This window comes from Poecilia latipinna, unplaced genomic scaffold (genome assembly GCF_001443285.1).
Source record: "Poecilia latipinna isolate Pla-1442-1.1 unplaced genomic scaffold, P_latipinna-1.0 Scaffold1246, whole genome shotgun sequence".
Taxonomy (NCBI): Eukaryota; Metazoa; Chordata; class Actinopteri; order Cyprinodontiformes; family Poeciliidae; genus Poecilia; species Poecilia latipinna.
The window spans coordinates 14,361-32,895 of NW_015113862.1; the positions used below are offsets into that span (position 1 = coordinate 14,361).

Sequence of the window (18,535 nt, forward strand, 5' to 3'; positions counted from 1 at the left end):
GGTTACCTTTATGTTTCCCTCTGCAGAGCCGGTGACGAAGAAGTCCTCAAAGGGATCCAGAGCGAGCGCCTTGATGGCCGAGTCATGGGCCTGGAAAGTGTGCAGCAGCTGTCTCTGGCGGATGTCAAACACACACACAAAGCCTTTCCTGCCTCCAGTGATGAGCAGCTGCTGTTTCTGAGCGTACTCGAGAACAGTGGCCCCGTTCTCATGGCAGGGGAACGCTGAGGGGGGCGGGGAAGAAATATGAAGGGTGCATCACAGAGCAGCTTGTTATGGTGGATTAATACCTGTGGCTCTTATGTTTTTAAACATCAGATTTCTTACCGTGGACTATGGTATTGCCAGGTGAAATCAGAGTGTCCCACAAGCAAACATTTCTGCAAATATTAACATAATAATCAACCTGACTTTTAAAAACAAAACGTCTTGGATTTAGTTTCTCGGCGCGGACGCTTGCCTGTTGTCGTTGGACTGTCCGGCTGTCGCGATCAGGCTGGAGGACGTGATGAACGCAAAATCGCCGCAGGTCTTGGAGTGACACTGCCAACTCTGACAGCAACGAAAGAACAAAAATGAAGAACAGTGATTTCAGGATTTACTTGGAAGCGTTTGTTTTTGTCGCCAACAGTCTGATGTGAGTCGACCTCACCAGGTACGGTTTGGGGTTGGAGGACGTCTGGTTGACCTGCCAGAGACTGAGGAATCCCTCTCCGTCAGCAACTCCGCACTGCAGCAGGATTTCAGAAAAATCAGAACAACCCAGCGAGCAGACAAAACACAGCCAATATTCTCCCTCTTTCTCTGTGTGTGTGTGTGTGCGTGTGTACCTTATTGCCTTGGGTGTTAAAATAGAGCCGGGTGATACGAGCGTTGCCTGCTTGTCTAAAGCAGATGAGCTGCTGCGGCCTGTTCCATTCGAACATCCTCACACTGCCGTCCTGAGCCCCCGTCATGTCTGAGGCACAACGCCGACATGTCAGAGGAAAATTCATCACAACTAACTGTTGAAAGCAGCGAAGCGGAGACACTTACAATACTGATAAACAGGGTGCGATGTCATCCTCTTCACGTTATTCAGATTTCTTTTCATAATCTGGAAAAAAAATAAAGTTAATATTGATAAAGTCTTCTAAAACGTTCAGCAATCCAGATTGGTAAAATTTGAATATAGAGGCTTAATAGAGTTTATGTACATTTATAAATGGTTAATTTATATCAGCTTGGTAAACCGCTCACTTTAAAACTGTACAATTTCAGATACATCTGAAATTATTCAACCCCCTCTGCAAATTAGAAACAAAAAGGATTTAGCATTGCATAAGTGTTAGCATGGCCAAAAGAGGAAGTAAAGGCTGAAACCAGATTCCCGAGGAGGCAGGTGCTCAAAAACTGTTACAGCACCTGGTGGCTGCGGCCACTGAGGTTTCAGTTTCCACAGTAAGGGACGCAACGCACTAAACGAGCCCCACTCTGCTCTGTGGAGCGAGGAATCAAAACAAGAGCGCTTTGAAGCTACGGATGAGCAAAAATAATGCTTGCAATAAAGAACGCTGTGCCTACAGTGAAGCACTGAGGTGATGCTCTGAGACAGGCTTTCGTTCATCTGGCAACTTTTTAAGATTCTTAGCAAGAAAATTAAAAGGTCATCCAAACACATTAGGCGTTAAAAAGAAAATCCTGGTGCTTTGTGTCTGTTAATGTTGCTGTGAAGCATTTTTCTTGTCATTTAGAAACTTTGTTTAAAAAAAAAAAAAAAAAAACACCATACAGCAGCAAAATGTGATATACTCCCTAAAAGTGGAGTAAACGTTTCTGTTTCCTTTAGTCTTTTCTTTCTGTTCATCTCAGAAAGACCCTAACCCATCAAATTTAGCTGAATGCATCATATATAAGCTGAATGTTGCCCCAATATTGAACCACACGTTTCCTCGAATCTATTTTCCATAAAATTGCTCTTGGATGGGTCAAATATTCTACACACGTCAGCACATTTGTCCTAATAAGTAAATAAACCATAATTTAGAAAAACAATCACAAATTTCTAGAAAAATTCCACTTTTTAACTCATTTTTCACCTGCTAAAGATTCAAAAGCAAATACCAGGAACATTATAAAATGATCCCGTTTTTATTGCAGGAAAAAAAAAAAAAAACTCCACAATTCAGCGCAGCGGGGCACGAGGATTCGGATGTGTAGAAAACGACAGAAGCAGAGCAGAGGATCACCGCCTGCCCCATCCTCTTCACTGTATCGCACCGAACATTTATCAGCCTGGCTGGGACGCCGAGGTCTCTGGCTGTAAGGTACTCTGACGCAAATCTGCACCTTGGGCAGACGGCTGCAAGAGCTATCTGAGTTTATAAGCAAGCGATCTCTGCCGCGCGGAGCTGCCCTCTCCTCTGTATCAGCGCTCATAGACTCAGCAGCAGGTCAGGTGTTTAGTCGGCGCGGCTTTGTTTGGCTCGATGTCGATAAGGTTTAAAAACATAGACTTTGTCTGCGGATGAGCGGAGACTTGGAGCTAAAGATTGAACCTGACGTTTTACGTTCCTTCTGCTGTTAGTGAATACGAGCAAGTTTTAACGCATGTAGACCACCAGACCAAAAAAAAAAAAAAATGCTAAGAAGAGTCACTTCATAGAGTTTCACCCATCAGCAGAGTTGGGAAAAGAACCTGGTTTCCCCCTGCTGTTAGAGGCTAGGAACTACAAACTCATCACTGCCTGGTGCAAAATTTTACAACAAAGTAGCTCGTACCACGCTGGCCCCCATGCTGGTCTGACCGCTACCGAGCCACGGCATGGATGCAGAGACCGGCATCGGCGGCGGCGCAAAGGACACAGAGCTTGCCTGGGCGATATTTGTGTGAGAGGAGCGGGGGTCCAAGTCGTCAGAGCTGTAAAGCAAAACAGAGACACATTGTGCAGATTTAGTTGTTTTTTTTTTTTTTGTTTTTTTTTGTGCTACAAGGAAACAACAACAACAACAACAACAACAAAAAATTATTCTTTCATCTGATGCGACTCTGACCTTCGGGATTCCTTATCAAAGTCGTCTCCTATCCAGGTGTAGGGCTGGACGGCCACTAGAGTGGAGACGTCCACCTCCTGGACGTCGTGGGTGGACGCCAACACGATCTCATTGGAGTTAGCCTGAGAAAAGAAGGAAGCAGGGAGGAAGAGGAGAAGGAGGAAGGGCAATGATTAACAGAGAGGAACTGCTTCTAACTTTACTGAAAAAAACACAAAGTTGTTAAATTCAAGACATTTTCTGACCAATGTCAATTCACTTCTTGCATGCTGGCAAAAAAACATACATATTTCCAAAATGTGAAAACACTTACCCAGTTAATGGCAAACGCCATAATTATGTCAGACTCCTTGTGAATGATTTTGGCCTTTCCTCCAGGATAGCCCAGATCTGCCTCTACCTGAACAGCAAAAGAAAAACCAAAGCTGAGGAGACATCAGAGCTGCAGCTCAGGGATCTGAAGCTAGTCAGTAAAAGACAGAGAGATTTGCTCTTTGAAAAGAAGATTAAATTCATTTCCCGGTAAAATTAGTGAAGCAGGAAAGGACTGTAAATTTAAAATGTCGACTTGGGGCATTCGACTTAGAGTTGCTTCAGAAAAGATTCCCGCACCCTGAAGTTTCATTCAAATAAAAGAGAAAGGCCATAATAAGAGTATTACAGATGCATCTTATTAAATTAGAATCATATCAGAAGGTTTATTTATTTCAGTAATTCAATTTTAAGAAATGAAACAGATTCATTACTCAGAGTGATATGTTTGAACCATCTATTTCTGTTCATCTCCATGGTTGTTAATGCTCATATAATCAACAACGTATTCCTCTCTGTATATTTTATTGCATAAAACTAATAAAAATAGATTTTTTACACAGAAATGTCACGACCTATGTTACCTTTAGCAACAGCTGTTATACTGGTTGTGCTAACCCGGTCTTGAGCCAGAAATGATGTCAAAACAACTTAGCTAAACTGAGGCGAGAAAGGACTGGAGGATGGATGTTGTATTTCATTTGGAAATCAGAGTGGCCGGCAGAGGAAGCAGGAAATGCAGTGGGTGACCAACCTCTGCATGTTAGGAGAGGCTGCTAGCATGTAGCCTCTGCATGTTAGGAGAGGCTGCTAGCATGCAGAGGCTACATGCTAGCAGCCTCTCCAAAGCTAACGCAAGTGAGTAGCCTCCTCCTTGTTTGTGAGTATCGTCTGCTCAGTTATCGGTGCTGGTTGCTAAGTTACCGGTGTCGGCCTATCATTAATCAGATTGTAGCCGGCTATGAAATGGATATAACCTCCTGCGACAAGGAAGTTTCCACCACTAGCCTTAATTTTGGTGCTGAAACTGCCCATTTGTTTCAGTAGGCTAACACCTTCTTGCATTAAAAACTATTTTGTTCTAAGAAATTGAATTTTACATTTCTTTTTATGTTAAAATTAGTAGAAACAAATATATATCACTCTATGAGCAGGTAATCTGTAAAAATGTTCCACTTTTTCAAAACTGAATTACCAAAAAAAATTAAAATTTAACTTTCTGATATCACTTTAGTTTATGGAGATGCACCACTGCATGGTAGACGCATGGCTTCAATGTAAGTATAAAATATTTAGACTGCAGATATGAGTTGCTGCTGTAAATGACACTCTGCACAGCTACAAAAGCCTCCCGTAGCCCTGACAGTGAGCATGCAAGTTAGTCGATCTACTGAGTGTGCCATCGCTTGCTTGCTTTAAGTCCAGCAGAATCAGTCCAGTTAGGCAGGAAAAAAAGGAGTGAGACACGAAGGGAGACGTGTTATTTTTAGGATTTGGTTGTGAGGAGAAATGTGAATGGATGTCCCAGTGAGAGGAAAGGATCAAACATCAGATCTAAGCCTAAGAGCCAGGAGGAGATTTTATGGAAAAATAAAAATAAAATCAAAAAGCCAGAGCGGTCACTATTAGGCCAAGCTGGAGAGGAGAAAACCAGAACTTCACCCAGTTTGGTGACGCCACAAACCGCAAAACTAAAACCTTATGCAGCTGGTGCAGCAGACTTTTTATTTTATTTATTTTTTTAAACATTTTCTCCTTCAAGCTTGGCTTTGCAGTGCTGCTCAGAGACAAAAGGGCCCGGGCTGGGACAGTAAATGATACTACCTTATAGGGACTGCTAGCTCCAGCTATGCAGTTTGGGTTTATACGGTCCACATGGTTCTCTAAAGACTACACAACACACAGAGGCAATATAGACACGAAACAAACCAACATGTCACAACACAAAACACATGCACAAACAGAAAAAAAACAAAATAAAAAAAACATGAAATGAAAATGAAGAGGACTCACAGAATGTCATTGTAATCTTGTTAAAAAAATAGAAATAACTAAATTTGTCTATTTTAATAAAGTCCTCGTCATTAGAATGGATGAACAGTGAATCTGAATGTTGTAGCTGCTGCCTGATATCTCACTTGTAATAACACAAGACTAAGCACATGAATCGTGTGGAACGTGTCTCATAGATATAAAAGCTTTTCTTTTCTTTTTTTTGGGGGGGGGAGGTGGAAGGGGGTATAAGTGATTACTTTCTTCCAAACAAATCCAGACATCACAGAAGGCAGTGATCTGTCTTGTGCCTGATTAAAGATGAGAAGTCAAAGCAAAGATAATGAAACTAAGAAAAAACATAAATAGAGAGAAAAAGCTCAGTGGGCAACTTCCTCTGTCCGACAGCGTTATGGTGGACAGTCAGGCCTGCACTCTGTCTGATGGACGATTCCTCACTGGTCCAAATAATCTCACTAAAAGGTCTCAAAAGACATCAAAGCAGGAAGCTTTCAATGCAAAATTGCATGAGCTCTTTGTAGATTGTTTGTTCATACTGGAGGAAAACTGTACTAACATGTGGCAAAATCATAATAAAGACTCAATGGCTTTCTTCCTTTGGCCAAACAAAATGGTGCCTGCTTCGTTTAAATAAGCCTAATTAATCCTCACACTACAATGGTTATTGTAATCTAATGTTGTGATTCTTGGTCTGTTCGTCTAAAAAAATTCAACTGGTTTGCGAGATAAAATGAGAAGGTTAAAAAAGCAACGTCATCAAACACGGATATTTTGCCCTTTCCTTAAAGGAATAGTTCAAAATTTTCAAAGTGGGGTTTTATCATGTACTTATGAGTAGTCAATGTCTTACCTGCAGTACATAACTGTCATTAGATCGCCACGACATTTTTAATCCAAAAGTAAAACCATTTTAAAGTTTTATAAAACAGTTTTTGCCTGTGCCTCTATGACATTTATTAAAATGGAAATGTTTTGTAATGTTTTAATATGTGGACTTGACACCGATTCCAGACTGGAACGTTTTAAGACTTTCTTAAAGAAAACTAGCTTTGTAGTCATGGTTACCAGAAAGCCCATGATGCTTCCATGACTTCTTCTCGTTTCATGGTTGTCTACTTCAAGTTAATTCTAGGATTTATGCTGTGTATATTTTATCTTGCTACATTGGTTTTATTGTCTTATAGCGTTTTGTGTTGTTATAGCTCTATCTGGTGATGTGTATTACAACTTTGCTAAGGCTATAAATGTTAGTGTTCTGTAATTGTTTATACTTAGCATGTGTCCCCATGCAAATAATAATAATAATAATAATAATAATAATAATAATAAACAAAGAAGGAAAGAAAGAAAACAAGCTGAGATCTGACTTTGCTTTAGTCCTGCTCTGATTTTCAACCACATGAAAAACTTTTGTGTTAAATTAAAGTGAGAACATTAAGAAAGTTATTCATCGCAGATAAGACTCTTCATAACACATCAATAAAACCATCACTGGAAAAATCTGAAGGATCTCTTCAAACCAACAAAATAATCATGTTGGAGGATGTTCTTAATTACGGACAAAATATGGAATAAAATTGATCCAACGGGCCAGATCAAATAAAGAACCATTTAATAAGTAGATATGTTGTTTTTAGTCAGCTAATCAGGGAAAACTGAACTAGGATTTTCTTTATGAATCTTCTGCTGACCTCACTCTGCTTCCTTTTCTTGGTAAAGATGTAACGAATCAAAGCCTCCTGGAGAACTTCCTGTTTGACCAGGAAATGCCAAAGACGTCGAACTGGGAAGGACTGATGGCTCTTATTCCTGGAAACAATAATAGGGCAAAAAAAGATCCAGTTAACTTTTTAAAATTAAAATTTGATTTTTCCAGCAATTCGTAAAATACCTGCCAGAATAGTATCTTCCCCCCCAATAATTGTGTGTAAACAAAAAACATCTGGCTTTGATTTTCAAGAGCTCACAGCATCCAGTCATAAGTATACATATACAAACTGTAGGCAATTGTCCCCAAATTGTATGTAAGTGCGTCAGAGTAAAGGGGTCTGAATACAAATGCTTGTGAAATTAGAGTCTTGAAATAAAAAGGACATTGAATGCACTAACTTGAAGGGCGTGTTGTCTGGCTCCAGCATGGCCTTGTGTCGCAGTATGGCGGGTCCAGATCCCGAGCTCAGGTCAGTGGGGTAGGTGTTGATGTAATTGGGAGGCGGACCTTCAAACTTGTTCATCCGCTCCAGTAAAAGCTGTTCCCAGTTCTCCAAAGTCTTCAACACTGCGTTGCTGAGAGGGGAAGTGACTGGTAGATCTGAGATCACCGCAAACAAAGAGAAATGGTGTGCTTAAATACAGTCAGAAGTGCACTGATATGCTGCATGTGTGGGTCCACATTAGATTTAAGCAGAGTACCTGTGAAGTCAAGTCCAGTGAGAGGGATAAAGTTCTTGACGTTGTGATGAGCCAGTTTGACCATAACCAAACGGATCAAAGTCCAGCTGAGAAAAAACAAAACAAAACGGTAAGACTTCAACCTGAAACACCGGCTCAAAAAAGAAAGTTATATCTAAGCAGGAAAAGATGGAGCCAACCTGTAGGAGCTGGAGTCCGAATGCTCTGTCATCTGTGTGTCTGAGAGGAAGGCATCGTCATCATCGTCGTCATCCTCAGCGCCACTTTCGTCTGAATCATACAAAGCATTGCTCTCTGAGAGCGGGAGGAAAGGCTGAGAGGAAGAGAGGAAGGTAAGCGGAGAGAAAAAAAAAATGCCCGTTTTATGTAACGCGGAGGCTGTGCGTCACACGAACCGCTTGTCAGGTTAATGTCTTACTTTCGCTACGAAGTAGTCCCACATGCTCAGCTCGGGGGGAATGAACTTCTCTCTGTAGGTGGGCCTCTCTGCAGGCACAGGAGGCGGGGTGGCGGGCGTCTCCTTCACGGGGCGTCCAGGAACCAGCATCCTCATGTTGAATCTGCGCCTGTATCGGTCCACGTCCTCCGCAGGCGGCTGAGGGGGGGCCGCTGGCATGTGAAGGAGCGACAAGGAGCTTAAGATATTTACGACTGACCTCAGAAGAGGAAAGCTGTCGGGGAGGCTGCGAGAAGAATGAGGATGAGCTTAGACTCAGCCTCATTTTCATTCCAGAAGCAGGTGAAAAGCAGATCAGGAGGAGGAACACTGCATCCACACTCTATCAGGGGCCTAAGCCACATGGACTTGGAGTTAAAACTGCAAACAACAACCTTAGTCATACCAGAAATACCAGCACTGGCTTTGTCTCTTTTACCACCCAAATGAAAACTCAGGCATTTGGGAGAGGGGTGACACATGAAGACAAACACATTTAGGATGGAGACACAGGGCAAGACACTGTAGGGTATGCACAAACCTGCACCATCATCCTGGGTGACTATCTCTGGCATTGCACCAGACAAAACAAGACAACACACAAACCAGAGTAGACAGTGCAGTTAGACACACAGATAACAAAGGAAAATAAATTATCAGGAAGTGATACTTAAAAACACACAAAAAGACATCAAACACAGATGACACATGTGCCGAGAAGTCATAAACAAAGGATTGCCTTCAATCCACAGCACTCAAGTGAGACAGACGTAATTGTCTATTTTATTAAAAAAAGTGTTAAGGATGTCAATAAGGAGCTAAAAATAAATGTTGCTTCTGCATGGCTGTGTTTCTGCAGCATGGAGGTGAGACTGCAGCGAACCTCAAAAGGGCAGAGTTTCAACAAGAGATCTGTTTCAGCGGTCTGACATTTACGATCGTCTGAGCTCCAAACAAGCTCTTTGAAAGCCTCCCGGCCGCGGCTGAGAGCTGCATCGGACGTGACAGAGATGCGCCGTCCAAATGCCAGCTCCAATCTTCTCTCCACACAAAAACAGCTGGAGAGTGAAATACTATTAATGAACGGTGTTCAATTCTGCCCGTAAACCTGGATTTCTAGCAGCACAGGTACTGCATTAGGTTATACGCAGATAAAAACACTTGGTCACGGCAAAAGAGCCACACATTAAATCTATTATTTATTCAATTTCTGCCGTATTTCGCTCATTCAGGACATTGTGTCTTTTAGTTTGACATCTTCCACTGTGCGTGGAAATATTCATATTCAGCTTTTGTGATAATCTCAGCCGCCATTGAAATGAATGAAACATCCCATAATTTCCGGAAAAATTGTGGCAAAATCTCTGCGCTCTTCCACATCTAACTACTTCAGTTAAAAATGCCATTCAGAGTGTAAAATGTAGTCATATCCTTCAACTACTTCTGTTTATTTAAACCTGTTTGTATCGCTTACAGATTTCATAAAATCCCTCTTCGAGTTTCTGCTCAGTCATGCACTCTTTTGTGCTGGTCTACGACATAAAACCTCAAAACCCAACCAGGCGTGTAGTTGTAATGTGTCAAGATGTGAAAAAGCTACGAGGCACAGAACATTCAGAATGAAACACGGCTATAAAAATAGCAGACATACTTCTAGTACTCTAGATAACACATTGTTCTTAAACCCTCTCCGAGTGTACCTGGTTTAGTCTCAGATTCAGATCTAGTCTGAGAGGCCGGCTCAGCCTTGTCCACTGAGCACTCCTGGCTAAGGGCAGCTGTTTAGTGACAACAAAAATGAGCACAGGAGACATTACGACATGAACATGCGATGGTGCGTACGCACACAAATCCACTCACACCCTCACATGGTTGCTGCTTATCATAACAATGAGCACAAATGTCTTCATAGCACTAATCAGTTCTAATGTTCTTGAAGGGCATTCAGCAGGGAGCTTCATGAGAGAGAGAGGCAGGAGAGTCAGTCAAGCATCGGCAACAACGCAAACCTGTACAGTTACCATGCACCGCAATCCTGCAAACCAGCACTGCAATCTACCAGCCTCGTTACTCACAGCTGGCCTTAGTTGCTGGGGCCACAGTGCCCAGCCCCTCTCCCCTTGAAACAGGAGGAGGGGGTCGATTGGGGTGCTGGGTTTCAGTGGGGATGGGAGAGGGGTTTGGGGAGAGGTGGCTCTGCTCAGGTCTTCCTGTCTCCTGAGATTCCTCTGGACTGGCTGCCTCAAACTCAGCTGGCACTGGGACACAGGGCAGAGGGCACACTCACACAAGACACTACACACCAGTGGCAGCAGCAGCAGCAGCATCTTTGGAACATCATCAGGTCAGGGGTAGGTGGATAAAAAAAATGATGGAGACAGACTCCAGAAGGATGGAGCGGTCGCCGCGGACGCGCAAGATGCGATCAGAGTTAGCTGGGATGTGAATACCCAGAGGAGGGCAAAGGGGGATGAGGACGATGTGAGGACCGTGTGAGTGTGAATACAAAACTGCATTTTCTTTTCTTTTCTTTTCTTTTTTTACCTGGTGGAAGTTCAGGCCTCTTTGGCTTAATAATGACTTTTGCTCCTCCTCCGAAGACGGCCGCCCACATGCGGTTGTTGAGGGGATGCGCGGCCAGGCGGAAGAGTTCGTTGCTGTTGTGAGTGCCCAGGCCGTGGATAAGCAGCGAAAGATAAACGGCCACGACCGCCTCGCACAGCAGAACGCTGAGCCTCGGCTGGTCCTCCTCCCTCGCAGACGTCAACAAGGAGATCAGGGACGACACACCTGCAGCGAGGGGTGGGGGGGACACGGTGCTTTTTTTCTTTCCCCAAAATTATTTGCAAAGTCATAGAAAACAACAACAACAAAAAAAAAAAACAGACACAATGAAGAGCTCTTTTATGAAACATTTGCATGATGGCGTGATAAGTCTCTGTCTTTCTATTTCTTTCCTGAAGGCCATGGAGCTCCTATTATAGAACACCATCTGCCTCTCTGCATAAACACAGATTGTCTGCTTTGCTTCCCCCGCCCCACACACACACACACTCACGCACACACTTCCCTCTGCTGTTCACATTTCCTCCAAGTCAACCCTTTGATGCTTTCATATATGCTACTTCCACATCCAGTGAGGATTCTGGAAAATTATTATAGCCTCTGTCATCTTTTTTGGGCTTTTCGAAGTGTGGGGCGCCACAGCTCTACAGGGGGGGCACAACAGCAGGGGAAAAAGATGAGCAAAGTAACTGCAGGTATTTAACCAACTTCCACCAAGCCTGTAGGCCTGTTCATTCATCCAGCCGCTGTTATAAAAGTGCTGGCTGTACTTGGCTGGAGTGAACCTGTCTGGCTTTCACATCCCAAAACGCAACAAAAACCTGATTGGGAGCTTCAAAATTCAGCAGCTTTGTCGAGGATTGTTAATTTTACTGTTGGTGAAATTTGATTATTTTTTTTGAGAAGTTTGTGATAAAACTATTTAAGATCCTGAAATAGGACAACTGATTATTTTCAGTTAATGTTTCAATTCAGCTAAACCGCCCTTGACCCATTCATTAATGTCTGTGGTGTTTTTGGCATCTTTTGAAATGTTGATGTTTCGGGGGAATCATTGGTATAATTTTGTCTGAATTTACGATGTCCATTTATTCATTTATTTATTTCTTCAGTACATTTTGCAACTTAAATCAAGCTCATTGTTCTGTCTGCTCTTTCGCCATAAGCTCTTATAACAAATCTAAAGCAGGCAGATGTTTACAGAAATAATCGCAGTAATGGATGGAGTTTTTGATTCGCTCCCTAAGGGGAGGGTAGCTCTCCTAAATGTGGAAAACACCAAGAAGAGTGTCTGGTTACCAGGCCACTGCGCAGGAGCAGAGTTTGGAGTAACATGTTCTTCAATGCTTTCCGTGCGAAGCCGCTTCCTTTCACTTAGCAGCAGCCCCTGGTACACCATCCCAGTGAACTGGTTGGCTTCTGTTTGACTGCTGAGAGGACAAAAGCAGAGAAAAGTGTTTATTTTCACCATGCAGGAGTTTAAGTCAAGTCTCTCGCTGACTGATGGACCTGTGGTTACCTGTAACTGTGACTGTCACATAGGGCTTGGTAGACACAAGCAGAAAGAGACGCTGCTAGCGTGTGAAGAGCATTTACCTGAGGATGAAAGAATAGTTGTTATATCATGGAAATGAACAACAAATACAAGGAAAAGCTGCACACTTCAACTCCAGCAGCATTTTCCTTAGAAAGAAATGTTTTTGGCAGAACATCGGGCTGCATTCAAACTCAAGCACACATGAATTGACAAGAAGCTTGCAACTTGTTCTCCGTCTTAAGCATCAGTGACATTTGGTACTGATGGTGCCAAATGTTTTCCAAGCTGCTCTCAAACTTCTGCCATAAAATATGAATAGAGATGAAGAGAAAAAAATCCACTGCTCCAGTTTTCAGTGCTTTAAGGAAAAAAAATAATCATCTTAGTTACGACACAGAGTTTCTGTAAGTTAGCATATTTTTAACAAGAAGTGCTCCGAGTGGTCACGAAATCATAATTTCCTCAATCCCCACAAGTTTCAAATGTAAAAATTCCCGTTTCGAGTCCTGACCCGATCGTCGATGACGTCCGGATGTGGCGGAGCCTCCATCATTGTGATGGTGTAGAGGATGTCGTGGATGTGGTTGCTCAGGTGGAGAACGGGATTGGCTATGACCGTCTTGGTGGGGGCGATGCACGCAGACAGCAGGGGCAGGGTTGTAGGCAGAGGCAGCGGGGACTGCAGCTGCTTCACCGTGGTCTCCTACCCAGACACAGATGAGGCGTTCGAAACCGTGCCAAACATTCAAGCAGGCCAATAAAAGATTGTGAATGGCAGCGTGTGGCGCACCTGCTGGCTCTCCTGCAGAAGGAAGAGAAGCTCCATACGGACGGAGGTGACCCCTCCTCCTTTGGCTCCGTGAAGGCTGCAGTAGGACAGGAAGACCCTCAGCAGGGCCTGGTTCTTCCTCAGCCAGGCTTTACGCCTCTCAGAGTGCTGCTGCTTGGCTTGAAGGCGACGTCGCTCCATCTGGTGACGCTCGTAAGCCCCGGCCTCCATGTTGTCCAGCGCCTCGTCTGAAATGTCCACAGACGCCGTACGGTCCCTCTCGAACTCTGGGCCTTCCTCTTTTCCCTCCACCTGTGTGTTTTAACCAATACGTGCAGAGAATTACTAAATCAGAAAAGACGGGCAAAGCTTTCCTTTTCTCCCCAGCTGAGTTTGTTTTCTTGGAGTTTACCTTGTAGTTGCAGATCTTGTGCATTGCTGCAATCTCCTTCTCCAGCCAGCTGTAGAGCTGGAAGCGGAGCTTCCCTCCATCTACCTCGAAACCCGTGGCCAGCGTCCGCAGCTCGGTCATCAGGATCTTCAAACACGCACGAAACTTCAGCTGCTCTGCAATCACATCCACTTCGGACTCACCCTAAAAAACAGGAAAACTGAGTGTTTAGAGGTTTTAAAAACTATATAAAAAATCAGTCCTATAAAGTATGAAATATAACATCATCTTCTAATAATAATCCTCTAAGCCATGATTTTCACTAAAAGTACTTGGGCTGCTTTTAGTGTCATAAAGAACAAATCTGGCTATTAACTGTTTGCAAGTTAAATACAAACATATTAACTTTGATACAGTACATGAGTGTTCACCAGGTTTAAATACAGCTGGTAGCCGGTAAAAAGATCCCTTACTATAATGCAACAGATACAAGCTGTAGTAGAAATTGAAAATGATGGAAAAGATGACAGGAAGACCAACACAAGGAAAAGAGGCCAAAATGGACATTTTACAGAACAGCGACAAAGAACACAGGACATTTGGATTGAGTAAAAGAAAATAAAGATTGACTTTTTGGGGGGATTGCTGCTCCCAACTCAAGACGTTTGTTTTATGTGTATGATTGTTGTATATACAGCAGTTTGTTCAAATGGATTATGAAAAGAAAAATATGAATATTAAAGCAAAGTGGAAACAAAAATAAATAGATTTCATCTGTGACTGGAGCTATTTTTAATAGATGTATACCTGTGAGTCTTCTCTTTGCAGTTTGGGACCATCGTTCTTTGAGCCTTTGTCCTCAATCTCTGGTTTCTTCATGGTTAAGCCATCTTCATCCTCATCCTCATCGTCTTCCCTGTCATCGCCCCAGACGAGCTGCAGCTCGTCTTCCTCCACCTTGACAACGGGCTGGCTCCAGTCCAGCCCGCCGACGCCGTCGTTGGCTCCCCAGGCAGGAGCTGGCGCTGCAGAGGAACCCCAGTCCAAACCGCCCTGGGTGCCATTTTCTAACGGCTGGCTCGTATTCACGTTTGCCTTCGACGGAGCTTTGCTGGGAGACGAGGAGCCAGATTTCCGGCTTACTTTGGGAATCTTGGAGAGCACTTCCAGAGCCAAAACCGGGCAGCCCACCTACAGCACGAAACAAACACGGTAAACAGATCGACATCACATAATTACGACGCATCAGAGATACCAGACGTCTACTGGACAGTAACCATTTCAGAACCGAGCTTACTTTAAAGTGTGCATTGGCAGTGGTGAAAAACAGTTTGCGCTCTATAAGGTTGATCTCATCTGCACCGCTTTTCTCAGCGGTGAGGCCCACGTTGGTCGCCGTGCCTTCTGGATTCGCAAAGTGCCGACGGATGATCAGAGGATGTGTCCTCAAGTAGTTATAGAAACTAAACACCACAGGGTTGCAAGACTTCACCATCACATCTGACGCACAGGAGGGAAGAGAAGGAGATGAAGAATAAGGATTGCATACAACAAAAATCATGACGAAAGCAAGTAAGGCTCGTTTTGTTCCCAGGTTTTCTGCTTACCTGGATTCTCCTCTTCTTTTGGGTTTCTCTCCAAGAGTGTGTCCAGGGCTCGGGTGTAATCTTTCATAATCCAATAGGCTATGCTGCGAAGGAACGGGTCTGGATGCAGCCTGGAGCAGTGATAGGCGCTCCCGTCCCGGTTGCAGCCCAGAACCTTCTCGTACAGGAGGCCCTGGCAGGTGGACGAATTCTCAAAGTCGGCTTCGTACAGCCGCGCGACTATCATGGCTAACTGGAGATCCTCCATCTTCTCCATCAACACCTGCACGTCATGAAGGAGCGTTCAGTCTACAGTGCAGCACAACTAAACTTCATATGAAGGGTAAAATGACACATTTTTAAACGGTTGAACTCATAATACTCAGCTATTCTGAGTGATTATAGAGCAACAGCTAATAGAGCTAAAAGTTTGAGGGTTCTTACAAATGTTCCCAACACATTCTGGATTAGATCCTGTAATTTATGACGAGTGATACTTTCATTTCACAAATTAACTGAATAAATGCAGAGTTAAGTTGAAGTGGTGACCAAAAACCAAAAGACAACAGCCTTTTTGGATTTTGTTTTAAATGTTTAATAGTAAATATGTCTGTAAGTCATAAACTACTGTGATCAAACTGGACAAAAACAACGTTATGATTAGCATTACCAGGAACACGGATCAACATCTTAACATAAATTGATGTAAAAATGCTTTTATTTTCGCTGGAATGCCACCGTTTTGTCTTTGCAGAATAAGAAAAAGTATAGAAACTCAAACTGTTCTCCAATTTTTCCATAGTTATAGACATGGTAGTATGTAAAAAAAATAAATAAATTCCCTCATTTTTTCATACTAATAACAGACAATATAGAAACCCTGTTATTTTGTTGATGTGAAAATCCAACAGTGCTCACAGAGCCTGGACCTAAACATGTAATTTGCACGTAGTCATTCTAGATTTCCTTAACTTGGTCATTCTTGTCTCACTTTACCTTGAGTTAGAAACACATAATGCTCAAAGTTGCTTTCTTGTCATTTTCTATCTGCATGTTTTGACTGTGCGGCTGTAAACCTCAGGCCAAAGAAAAATATACAAGATTGTTATGAATTTTATCAGCGTTAAGTGTTTACTCAAAAGGCTGCCAGGCTGCTCTCAGCAACATATATCATTATTATGCTTCATGTAGAAATTTAAATTTCATAGACTTTTATTTCTTTCATTTTACTGCTACTGTGAGGGAAATGAAAACAGAGACCAGGAGAAGACTCGGAAGTAATAAGCTGTTCCTGGGTATCTATCTGTGTAAATCAGGAAGTGTGTGTGTGTGTGTGTGTGTGTGTGTGTCTATTTCTCCTCACCTCTATTGCGTCTTTAAGGGAGCCAGCTAATAGGAAAAAAGCAGCAGACTGTTCAAAGCGCTGCTTTCCCAGCAGGGAGAAAGCGTTTTTTAGAGCTGCTTTTCGCCAGCGGTCCTCAGTGAAGTTGTTTTTGAAGAATTGAGTCATTTTCTCATCATGCTGAGACCTGAGAGATGAAAATGAGACTGTTGAATATCTCAATGAGGTTTAAAAATACACTGAAAACAAAAACACAATACACAGAGCAGCAGTGCATCCCGTGACATGATCCTACCGGAATAGACCCCACAGAACGGCTTTTTTCTTCATGGCCAAGTAAAAGAGCGCGGCATCCAAAGGATCGCTGTTCCTCTGGAATGCAGCTTTGCCCAGCTGATGTCACACAAAACGGCTCAGTTACTTGGTTTACTTGTAGCCTTAAACTGATACTTCACAACAGCAAATACTCAGACGTGCTGAGCAAATTAGAAATTTTTCTCAATAAAAATCGCAGGTTATTTTACACTTTTATTCTAGATTTTCTGAAAGTGTTCAGGCTGATTTTTATTTTTTTTTAAATCGGTACCTTCTCCACCATTTTCCGCAGCGTGTTGATGTTGCGTATCCACCATCCCACTCCCACAGCTCTCAGCTCAGACCACTGTGGGTCGCCTCTCTGCATGGCAGGAATCATGTTCAGCAGCTCCTCCTCCGCCTCCGAGTGGAAGGCCCAGGCAAAGTGGCACGTGGAAAGGCCTGGCATGGAGACGGATGGAGGGATGGAGAGGAGAGAGAGGCACGATTGGCTTGAATTGAATTTGGACAGGATTTAATAAAAGTGAAACATGAACCTGACGCGGCCTCGCAAAATGCCTTGAAATGACATGAGGCTAAAACATATCATCAAAGAGGTTCAATTTATTTCAGGGATTTAATAGATAAAGTGAAACTTGTGTTTATTGCACAGAATACATACAGCTGTCAGCTAATTAAAACCAAAAGCTAAGCTTCCCAGAAGATGTGAATGTTGCACAGGGGCAATAACTGGGGTATTAGTACAGAAATAAAAATGATGTCTGACAAAAACGCGAGACAGATTACAAGCTTGACATGAAGGTCAGAAACACCCTCTACAGGAAGGATAACTAATAAAGGATAACTGCTTAGGAAATACATTACATTTCACTGAGCCACCTCCTCCTAATGTACACAAATGTTGCGATTAAAGACTTTCCAAATAGGTAATAAAGATTGTAGCAGGTGGAAGCTGCAGCAGATTGGAGACAGAAAACGTGTGTGTGTACGTGACTGTAACTAGAAGCGCATCTCTTCATTTTAAATGAGTAAAACTTCATTAACTCCATACACACACAGTTCACAAACACATATCCATAAATAACACTATTAAATACTTTTTTGTGCTGCAGATCAAGACGGCTCAATGTAATGAAACCTATTTGATTCACCTGACAGCCTTAACTGGTGATTTAACAAACTATGTTTTATTTTATTTTTTTTTACCCTGGTGAAGCAGCTGCATGCGATACAGGGGAGGCAAAGACGTGAGCAGGCAGGTATGAAGACGCATGGCGAGCAGGTACCTCAGTCCACACTCATCAAGAGCCTCGCCACCTAAACAAACAGAAGAGATTTATTACTACAGAAAAATGCAAAAAAAGCCCCTCCTGTAATATGTCAGTTTGTGTAATCCTGTCAAAGGAGATACGTTTCTTGACCGTGAACCTTCTTCTGTGATTACTCTGCCCTGGAACAACCTGCTTATGTCTTGCTCTCAAAAGACTAAATAAACAAGAGGGAAAATCGAGGAGGAAGAAGAAGAAGAAGGAGGAAAAAAAAGACGATGATAATGAAAAAGTACGGAGGAACAGTTCAGGCACTTTTTGCTGATTTGGTCATTGAAGATTTGATGGTTGGAGATTAAAGACACGCTGGAACACGCAATCAAATAAAAGCATGTTTGTCTTACACTCTTATAACAACTTTTAAAGAGTATTATCTCTTACAAAGGTTAATAACTACAGTGATGGTAGACAAAAAGGCAGGGCAAACCCCCCCAACCCCCCCCCCCCCCCCCAAAAAAAAAAAAAAAAAAAAAAATAATTTAAATTTCAACACGAC

General features: G+C 42.8%; 1 protein-coding gene across 4 annotated transcripts in view; it reads right to left on the reverse strand.

Moving 5' to 3' along the window:
- Positions 1-18,535, reverse strand: part of dmxl2 (Dmx-like 2) — a 52,746-nt gene that overhangs the window by 824 nt on the left and 33,387 nt on the right. The window contains exons 26-54 of one of the 4 annotated variants that reach the window (XM_015054358.1): positions 17,918-18,028; positions 16,983-17,152; positions 16,692-16,789; positions 16,418-16,583; positions 15,076-15,337; positions 14,766-14,968; positions 14,276-14,659; positions 13,490-13,672; positions 13,099-13,389; positions 12,820-13,011; positions 12,291-12,367; positions 12,071-12,201; positions 10,751-10,996; positions 10,282-10,464; positions 8,189-8,379; positions 7,950-8,083; positions 7,771-7,856; positions 7,468-7,669; positions 7,050-7,167; positions 5,170-5,235; positions 3,347-3,433; positions 3,034-3,155; positions 2,761-2,899; positions 1,036-1,096; positions 831-958; positions 653-730; positions 461-552; positions 328-380; positions 7-224 (exon numbers count right to left, since the gene is read on the reverse strand). In XM_015054358.1, the coding sequence (XP_014909844.1) occupies positions 7-224; positions 328-380; positions 461-552; positions 653-730; positions 831-958; positions 1,036-1,096; positions 2,761-2,899; positions 3,034-3,155; positions 3,347-3,433; positions 5,170-5,235; positions 7,050-7,167; positions 7,468-7,669; positions 7,771-7,856; positions 7,950-8,083; positions 8,189-8,379; positions 10,282-10,464; positions 10,751-10,996; positions 12,071-12,201; positions 12,291-12,367; positions 12,820-13,011; positions 13,099-13,389; positions 13,490-13,672; positions 14,276-14,659; positions 14,766-14,968; positions 15,076-15,337; positions 16,418-16,583; positions 16,692-16,789; positions 16,983-17,152; positions 17,918-18,028 (4,472 nt within the window). The remainder of the gene's footprint in view (positions 1-6; positions 225-327; positions 381-460; positions 553-652; positions 731-830; positions 959-1,035; positions 1,097-2,760; positions 2,900-3,033; positions 3,156-3,346; positions 3,434-5,169; positions 5,236-7,049; positions 7,168-7,467; positions 7,670-7,770; positions 7,857-7,949; positions 8,084-8,188; positions 8,380-10,281; positions 10,465-10,750; positions 10,997-12,070; positions 12,202-12,290; positions 12,368-12,819; positions 13,012-13,098; positions 13,390-13,489; positions 13,673-14,275; positions 14,660-14,765; positions 14,969-15,075; positions 15,338-16,417; positions 16,584-16,691; positions 16,790-16,982; positions 17,153-17,917; positions 18,029-18,535) is intronic. The other 3 variants (XM_015054360.1, XM_015054359.1, XM_015054361.1) reach the window with 3 other exon arrangements.